Source organism: Platalea leucorodia, assembly GCF_965183815.1.
Source record: "Platalea leucorodia genome assembly, chromosome: 13".
Taxonomy (NCBI): Eukaryota; Metazoa; Chordata; class Aves; order Pelecaniformes; family Threskiornithidae; genus Platalea; species Platalea leucorodia.
This window is the reverse complement of record NC_138835.1, coordinates 11,758,941-11,768,344: the sequence shown is the minus strand read 5'-3', so window position 1 is coordinate 11,768,344 and position 9,404 is coordinate 11,758,941. Positions and strand designations below refer to the sequence as shown.

Here is a 9,404-nt window from a genome sequence, read left to right as displayed (position 1 = left end):
TTTTTTAACTGAGCATTTACTCTTCAGCAGAGCTGCATCACACACCGGAGCCCACAGTAGGGTATGTAGCCATCCTACGTGTCCGTGTGGAGCCTTGTCCCTGATGGGAGCGTTGGGCACCCTGGAGGTGGCTGGGCAGGGGGCAGAGAAGGGCGACTGTCCCGTCGTCCCCGTGCCTGGGCGGTGGGACCAGAGCTGCCGTGCCCGGCTGTGGGCTGGCTGGCCGGGGATGCTGCCTGGTGGGTTTTCTGGTTGCTGTTTCTAGGCGAGGTTTGCAAAAGGTCACAAAAATTAATCTTCTAACTGGGGACCTTGGCACTGTGCGGAATGAATGTTTTGCATTAACAACCTAACTCATTAATTCACTGAAACATTTAAAACCAAACCAGTTATATCCAGCCAAGCTGGAAAAAGCTGAAAGTTCATACTCAGCAGTGCAGATTTCGAAACCTCCCTTTGTTAATCTCTGCAGAAGTAAATTTTCTGAAATTGCTAAGCTCACTTTGACCGGTCTCGGCATTGTTTTCCTCAGCAGAGGCAAAGCTGCTCTGCAGAGGATTAGCGGTGTGTACCTGGACCCAACGATGGGGACGGGACGGCTCCTGTGCTGGGGAGGAAGGAGGGCTGGCCCGGGAGGTGTTGCAGGAGGGGAATGCTCATAGCAGCATTGTAGGTTTTGGGCTTTCTCTAGCAGAAATGCTGCACTGTTTTCAGAGATTGGGACCCCAGATTTCACAGTTTCCATCTTCCTCCTCTATTATTATTTTCGGAATCGCTAGGGGTAGTTGAAATCACAGCCTAGCATGTCTTGTGGTCCTCCTTCCACTTGTTGTAAGCTGGAGGTGGGTTGCTGGCATGTGGCCGTTGTGGGCCTCCTACACGGAGGAGAGCTGGGCAGAGCCGAGCACCGCAGGAGCCTGCGCTTCTCCTGCCCTCCCCGCTGGCTCCGAGTACAGGGCTTGCCACTTCTGAGCCACAACCCTTGAGAAACTGATGGGTGGCCACCAACCTGGCTGTCCCTATAGCCATGACGTGGTGACAACAGCGTAAAACTGCATCTACCAGTGGAGCAGAGCTTTCCCGTGGTGATTTTTTTAACTGTTTTAAGTTGGGAGCTGTGCAGGCAAGCAATCATGGCCGCACATCAAGGATGGGGATCCACAAGCCAACCCACGCTGTTCACCTGGGTCCGTGCCTGCCTCGTGCAAAGGCCAGGGTGTGCACAGTTGTCTCGCTGTCGTGTGAGCGAACACAAATCAGCCCCAGGGTCAGTTCCTGGTGCTTTAGATATGAGAGAAACGTACCCCCAGCCACGTGCTGGGCTGGGATCCGACCTGGCCAAAGCAGCCTTTGGGCTGCCTTTCCTTCCAGCCTTAGTTTCTCTGGGAGCATCACTGGGACCGAATCGGTTTGACTCTGCTTTAAGTCAGTTTTCCCTCAAATTTCCAACAGCAGTGGCAGGTTTAGGTGCGCAGGTCATTTGACCTGCTTACTCGGCTACCTGACTATTAAATTAGCAGGTATAAATTAAATAGGAACCATGAATCTAGATACAATCACTTTGTCTTCCTGGCTGCTGGGTAGCTATTCCATATAGCTAATGTCTCTTTCTTCCAGTTAATCATAAAATAATATATGGCTGTACAGATTGGTCTGAGGTGTTTCTAGTGGTGGTATACTGAGCTCCCTTGTAAGGCTGTTTTCTAATTGATTAATTTTTCTGCCTTTAATTTACCCTAGCCATTAAAACAGCTTCGCTTACTTTGATGCCGGAGAAATCGGTGAATTATCCATTCTGTTATACGTTAGTGGTGTATTAAAGTATTAGTGCATTCCAGAAGGTGAGCAGTGAATAAAACATGCTCCGAACATGTGGTTATGCAACTGTTCCATGGAAATGAAATGGACAAACAGTACACTTGATTAATTTTTTTTTCCCCAGTAAATTGGCACTGTGATTCACTTCCAGCTAAATTTGCAATCTGTGTTCTCAGGTGGCATTAATATTGGAGCCCCAGCAGGAGAGCTGTGGCGGCTGGGGCCGCTTTGATTGCATTTTTAACAAAAGTTGTTGGGGAGAGCACGGAGCTTGATGCAAATGTGCTGGTAAATGAAATGCAGAGCTTTTAGGTTCTCCGTAGGTGGGTCAGGCCATTCACATTTACCCAAAATAACAGTGGCGGCGTGGGCACTCCGTTAACGTGGCACAATGGGGATCTTTGTGTATCTCCATTGCTCTGTATCAAATTTACTCTGTTGACAGATAAAAATCATCATTTTGATATCTGGCGACTCCATAAACACTAGGTAAGATCCATCTGGGACTTGAGCTGTCTTGGTAATGGAGACTCTGGAACTGGATCTCTATCAGGAGTTTGCTGGAAACGAAAAAGCTTGCAAAGGGCCCAGCAGTTTCTCCCTGGCCTGTGTTAGAGCTGCAGAATAAAATTAAATAAGAATTCCCTTTTACTATTGCTTCCCTGACATGAAACTCCTTTCAGCCTTTAAAGCTATATTTTGTAGCCTTCAGGATGGTCTTACTGGTTTTTTTCCTAATTGACTCAACTTGGAAAGGTCATCGTACCCTGCTAGATTTTGTAATATTTAACTTAGCATCAAAAATTAGGATCTTGGGATTGGTGTCAAATGGATGCTGTTCCCCTCTGAATAGCAAAGCCCATTCATAGTCATCCAAGTATTCGACTTGCTAATGCTAATGAATAACTTTCTGGCCCTCTGCAGAGGGAAAGACTAACCACGAAAAGGTGGAATGAGAGCGGCATAAAGCAAGTATTGAGAGCATGCAATTCGCACTGTCTAAATCAAGATCACAGCTTTAATACCTTTTTTATTTATAGATTTTTTTTTTAAAGTAATAATTTCTAGCTTTTCACGAAGCTTTAGCATAGCAAACAGTCTTTTCTGATGCCAAGTTCAGTGATGACTAACACTATTTACAGGACTGTTTTGTAATCTCAGATCAGCCCACATTAACGGGAAGTTACGTTTTCCCATCAGTCTTTTAAACGGTGCCCGAGAGTTGCTGAGGCCAGAGTCGGCCATCTAGGCTCTCCTGTTGGGAAAAAATGATGTCAGCTTTCAGAACAATTTTTTAAAAAATCTCTAATGAAGTTAGGGAGGTCAAATTGTACTTCCTCCCTTTGATTTTTTGCATTAGGACCTTTCATTTCTCTGTTCTAAAAGCTACCAACAAAAATAAGCAGAGGAGGTATTGCATAAGCACCACGAAGTCATTTGCCCGATCTGCATTTCTCAGTGCATGAGATCAGCTCAGAATATCTGATATGAGAAAGCTACTGGTGCACAACTGCTGTAACTGATAGGAGTTACCTCTGTGAGTCATCTGGTAGGATGGTAAGTTGATCTTTTTTTTTTTTTTTTTAAGTTTTTATGAGTGTTTTTTATAAAGCTCTTGTCGCTGTTACTGTAAATCCCAGGAAAATCTGGCACCGAGTGTTTGCAATACGAATCAGTGCATCCATATGCTTCCAAGTGACCTTGCAATCTGGGAAAATACTGTTTTATCCCCGTGTTTAAAAGAAAAAAAGCAGAGTTGCTGTATAAAAGGTTGACAGAGGGGTTAAGGCAGAGATGTGGCTTGCTGCGACGTGCTGCCTTCCCTGTCATCGGGACCCGTCACCAGGCAAGTGGCTCCTGGTGCCAGCTACAGCAGACAGCTTTACTGCCCTCGGGTCGTGATCTCAGGCACGGAGCATCCGCTGCGCAGATGGCGAAGCTACATCAGGCCAGGAATAAGGCTGTGGCTAATGCCATGGCCTTCCACAGGCTGGAGCAGTTTGGGAACTGCTTTAGCTTCAGAGGGGAGAAAAAAAAAAAAAAAAAAAAAAGAGAGAAAAAATTATTCCTTTCTTTTTTTCTTTCTCTTTTTTTTTTTTTTTTTTTGTAAAATGTGACAGATCTCTGGTCACTCCAAGCCCAGCAAAATGGCCTTGTGTTGCAGAGAGGTTACACTTTCTTAAGAAATAGCCCCAGCACACAGAGTTGTGTGGATGCTGAAAGCTGCAAAGGTGGTGGGAGGGGAAGACTGGGAGCCAGGAACATGTGTGTGATGCTGCCTTTGAGTTTTGGGGCCTTACGTTCTCTTACAGCTCCAGAGAAAGACTCAACCGATGCTGTTAAACAGTAATGAAGTGTGCACAGGGTGGGGAGGGAATCTCACGAATGCTTTGCAGGCTTGCTGAGCGAGGAGGGCTAAAATACGGGGACCTGGCTGCAGCCTTCTTGCTCCCTGCAGCAGAGCTCCAGGCGTCTCTGCAGGCAGAGGCCCTTGGCACGGGCACGGTGCTTTGAGCTGGCGAGAAACTTCCCGACAGGATGGTTGGAAAATGCCGATTTTGAAGAAATCGAAACGTTCTGTGGGGAGCGTGTTGATTTTTTTGTCAGGTTTTTCTGATGGAAAGCAGATGGCTTTCCCAGGGTGACCCTGCCTGGTATCGCCTCCTGTGTGCTGCTGAGCCGGGAGCCTGGGCGCGCAGGGAGCCCAGGCACGGCTCTCCCCGCCGAAATACTGGTGGTGGGTCCAGGCAGGGCAGGGTGAGGGGAAATTCTGGCATTTTTCCTCCTCAGATGAGAATGTGATGCAGGCTGTAAAAGAGGCATGTTTGTGTGTTCGTTTTTAAACAGGTAATTCACAGGTTCTATGTGTGAAAATACAGTAAATCCAAGGTCAAGTTAAATTTTTCCAGCAAAAGAGGCTGAAAATGATTTATTGAGTGAAACAGTTAAATACCAGGACAGTTGTGCTTTGTCTAATGCCAAGAGAACTAACCCCTCCTCCCTCTCCTTGTCTTCAGGTTCAGTGGCAAATATGAACATTTGTCAACATTTGACAACAGCTCCTTGGGACATCATGAATTTGCTGGAATCTAGACCACAGAGCACTTGCAATAGCGCTTTTTAAATTTTAATTTCATTTAAGCGAAAGGAAAATAATCATCTGGATCAATCGTAGCGATGGCTAGCAAAAGAAAATCCACAACTCCTTGCATGATACCAGTAAAAACACTGGTGCTTCAGGAGACTGAACTGGACACCGTAGAAGATGATCGTGAAGGAACGCAACAAGATGCTCCTGCGGAAGGGCCAGCAGCTGGTGATGCTGGTGCCAGTAACAGTAATAACGGATCTTTGTCTAACGGGCACCGTGGTATTGCTGATAGTGACACTTATATCTGCAAGTCTTGTGACTTTGGATCTCAAGACGTTCATCATTTCTTTGGGCACTTGGACTCTGAGCACTTAGACTTTAGCAAAGACCCTGTGTTTGCATGTGTTGCGTGCAGCTTTCTGGCAAATAGCCATGAAGGGCTCTTGCACCACAACGCAGAGTCGCACGCCGGCGAAACGAGCTTCACCTGGAGGGTGGCTAAGCAGGACAATCGTACAACTGTGGAGCAAAGTCTCTGTGAGCCCGCCAGCAGCCATGACCTTGCAGGAGAGGTCCCTGAAGAAGGGCTGGACGGCCAGTCTGAAATTATCATTACCAAAACACCCATCATGAAGATAATGAAAGGTAAACCGGAGGCCAAAAAAATCCACACGCTGAAGGAGAATGTGTCAAGTCAGCTGGGCAGTGAGTCGGAGGTGAAAGACGGGGAGCATTCATTCCCAAACGGGTCCGTGCCAGTCAGCCAGCCCCCTGCAAGTTCAACAAAATCATCTCATATAGTGAATGGCTCCATCATAGGAAACGTGCCTGTTCTGCAAGCGGGTGTTGCACAACTTGTGTCACTGCAGCAGCAGCCCCCGTTGCATCAGCAGCTACCTACATCCAAGTCCCTTCCCAAGGTGATGATCCCCCTGAGCAGCATTCCAACGTACAATGCTGCCATGGACTCCAACAGCTTCCTCAAAAACTCTTTCCACAAGTTCCCCTACCCCACAAAAGCCGAGCTCTGCTACTTGACCGTGGTGACAAAGTACCCAGAAGAGCAGCTGAAGATCTGGTTCACTGCCCAGAGGTTGAAGCAGGGCATCAGCTGGTCACCGGAGGAGATCGAAGATGCCAGGAAGAAGATGTTCAACACTGTTATTCAGTCTGTGCCGCAACCCACCATTACAGTTTTGAACACGCCGCTGGTTGCAAATCCTGGGAGCGTCCCCCATCTTATTCAGGCGACTTTACCGGGCCATGTGGTGGGGCAGCCGGAGGGGACGGGGGGGCTGCTGGTCACGCAGCCCATCATGGCAAACGGGTTGAAGGGCACCAGCTCCTCCTTCACCTTGGCGGTGACTTCTGTCCCCAAGCCGCAGCCAGCGGCACAGCACAGCACGGTGAGCTCCAGCAACGCGTCGGGGGTGAAGGTGGTCAACAGTGGCCAGTCGCTGCTCACCGCCTGCCCGGCGATCTCCTCGCAGACCTTCCTGGATCCCAATGTGTACAAAAACAAGAAGTCCCATGAGCAGCTCTCTGCCTTGAAAGGCAGCTTTTGCAGAAACCAGTTCCCTGGCCAGGCTGAAGTCGAGCGGCTGACAAAAATCACGGGCCTTTCCACCAAGGAGATTCGAAAATGGTTCAGCGATAGGAGGTACCACTACAGGAATGTGAGAGGCAGCCGGGCTGTCTTCCCTGGAGACAGCGCTCTCGATTCCCTGCCCGAAATTGCCTTCGACGTCTCGCCCAGAGGAGCCGAGCTGAGCCCCGCGGCGGCGGCCGCGCCGGCCCCTCACCACCCACCGCGGCGGCAGTCATGGCACCAGGCGCCCGACTTCACGCCGACCAAGTACAAAGAGCGGGCGCCGGAGCAGCTGAAGGCCCTGGAGAGCAGTTTTGCCCAAAATCCCCTTCCTGCGGAGGAAGAGGTGAACCGCCTGAGGGGGGAAACGAAGATGACGCGGAGGGAGATTGATAGCTGGTTCTCGGAGAGGAGGAAGAAGAAGGTGGCGGAGGAAAATAAGAAAGTGGAGGAGGCGGCTCGGCAGGAGGAGGAGGAGGCGGAAAATGGTGGCGGGGAAGGGGAAGAGTCCTCGGATGAGCTGAGGGCCATGAGCGAAAACGGCTCAGTCGATGCCTCCAGCAACAACCCAAACTCGGTGGAGCGGAAAGTGAGTCCCATCAAAATCAACCTGAAAAACCTCCGAGTGACCGAGTCCAACGGCAAAAGTGAGTTACCGGTGGCTGCCGCAAACGAGAAAGGGGACGGCAGCTCCAGCCGGCCGCCCACCCCTCCAAAAACCAAACTGAACTTTAAAAAAACGGCCCAGCAGCGGCATCTGCTGAAGCAAATGTTCGTGCAGACCCAGCGGCCCACGAACCAGGAGTACGACGCCATCGTTTCCCAGACAGGGCTGCCGCGGGCCGAGGTCATTCGCTGGTTCGGGGACAGCCGCTATGGCTACAAGAACGGGCAGCTGAAGTGGTATGAGAACTACAGGCGGGGAGTTTTCCCCCCGGGGCTGGTGGAGGTCAGCCCCGCCAGCCGGGAGGTGCTGGAGGACTACTACGAGAAGCACAAGGGGCTGCGGGAGGAGGACCTGCCCGGCCTCTGCGAGCGCTCCCACCTCAGCGCCCAGCAGCTCAAGGTGTGGTTTGCCGTGAAGGCGGAGGAGGAGAGCAGGGCCGCCGTCCCCGAGGAGGCCTGCGCGGGCGAGATGGCGGGAGGCCGGAAAGGGCCGTGCGAGGCCGGCTCGGAGGTGTCGGAGGGCAGCGAGTCGTGGGAGCCGGGTGGCCAGGAAGGCAGCGCCGGGACCCCCGACGCCCCCGGCCCACCGCCGGCCGCGCGGCTCGGTAAGGTCCCCGCCGCGGGCAGGGCTGGCTCCGCGGGAGGGTTGGGGTGAGCACGGGGCACGGAGCGTTTCCCATTTGGGAAACTGAGGGAAGGGTTTAGTGTCTGGTCTTGCTGGTTGGGATTTAACTGAGGAAGCGGTGAGGAAACCCCTGGAAAGAGAGGGGGTCAGGGAAGGGGGATGAGTGTCTGGCGAGTGCAGCTGCCTGCCCGGGTCACTGGATGCTGGCTCCACTCTGAAGCCAAATCCTGGCTTTATTTTAAGCCTAAGTAAAATCAGCAGGAGTGCCTGGTCCCTTTACCTGCCCTGGGGGAAGGTGGCCCTTGGGTTTATTGATGAAGGAGATGGGTATTTGGGAAGGAAGGGGCCTGGCTGCTGTCCCCCATGCCACTGGCTCCTTCCATGCCTCTCCTTGGCCTCGGGCAGCAGACGCAACCCCTGCCTGCCTGCGCAGGCAAGAGCCTCCTCCCTTCCCTCTCCTGCCACCAGCTCTCCAGATGTGACCATCCTTGTTTGGTGCAGGGCAAGGCTTGCGTGCTGAAGGTGGAGGTTGCAGGGAGGGAGAGGGCATGGAGGGCTGGTGTTTACAGCTGCTGGCCCTATCCCTCCTCCAGGACTCGCTTTTGAGAGGCACACATGTGTGTGTGTGCACACGCATGTGGAGGAGAGGAGAGGTGGTTTCCAAGCCCTCCGCGGGCTCTTCAGAAGTGCAGCTGGGGGCTGTTTCCTCCCTGGCCGGGTTCCCACCAGATGGGGATGGCCAAGCGCTCGCCCTGTCCTGCCGCAGGCTGCGCAGCCCCTCGCCGGCTCCACGCATGCAGCCCCTTGCCGGCGTGCTGGGCAGCCGGGCTCTTCTCCAGCCCCGCTGCCTTGCTTCGGAGCCTCCCACACATTTCTGCCATGGCTGCAGGCCTTAAAAACATTTTTTTTAAAAAAGCCACTAAAATTCATTGCTTCCCTCCCCTGTGTAATGCAGAGGAGATGGAGCGTGGGTTTGAATGTGGCCCTGCCCTTCTTGCAGCCAAGAGTTCTGGATGTGCGTTGCCCCGTGCTCTTTGCTGGGGAGCGGCTGCGGCCGCGGGAGCGGGCTGGGGAGGCGTTGCAGCGGGAGCGGTTTGAGGAGGGGTGGTGGGCCAGCTGTTGTGCCCGGGCCAGGGCGATGGCCGTGCCCCTGCTAGCACCCTCTGAGCGTGGCTTTATGCCACCCAGAGCGAGGCAGTCCCATCACCCCTCATGGCACAGAGGCAGGAGGTGCTCAGCGAGGGTGCAAAGCTTTGCACTGCCGTGGGCTGCGTCCTGCCTTAGCCCTGCCACTGGCCAAAGCCCAGCTCTGGTCCCACAAGGATTTTGGGTTTCCTGGCCCCTCTGAATGGGTCTGGCCTTTCTCTGCAGCTGACTCCTTCAAGGCTCCCAGTTTTGCCCATCCCGAGGCACTCCTGCACCCCTTCCTCCCCGCCCAGCACCCCACCTGGGTTGCAGGCCCCTGCAATGAGCCAGAGCATCTCTAACACCTCTGTTCTTTTTCAGAAACAGACTGAACTCAAACCACCAGCCCCAGAGGATCCGCTCTTACCCTTAAGAAGAAATTTTTGGTCTTTAAGAAACCCATGGGCCGGCCTGATCCAAACCTCAGGAGC

The 9,404-nt window shown here is 52.4% G+C and overlaps 1 protein-coding gene across 1 annotated transcript; it reads left to right on the top strand.

The window, feature by feature from the left end:
* Positions 1–4,995: 4,995 nt before the first annotated feature.
* Positions 4,996–9,359, top strand: ZHX3 (zinc fingers and homeoboxes 3; the record flags this gene model as incomplete). Its single annotated transcript, XM_082325786.1, has 2 exons — positions 4,996–7,768; positions 9,295–9,359. The coding sequence occupies 2 exons, from the start codon at positions 4,996–4,998 to the stop codon at positions 9,303–9,305; spliced, it is 2,784 nt and encodes a 927-aa protein (XP_082181912.1). The 3' UTR covers positions 9,306–9,359.
* Between the last annotated feature and the right edge of the window lie 45 nt (positions 9,360–9,404).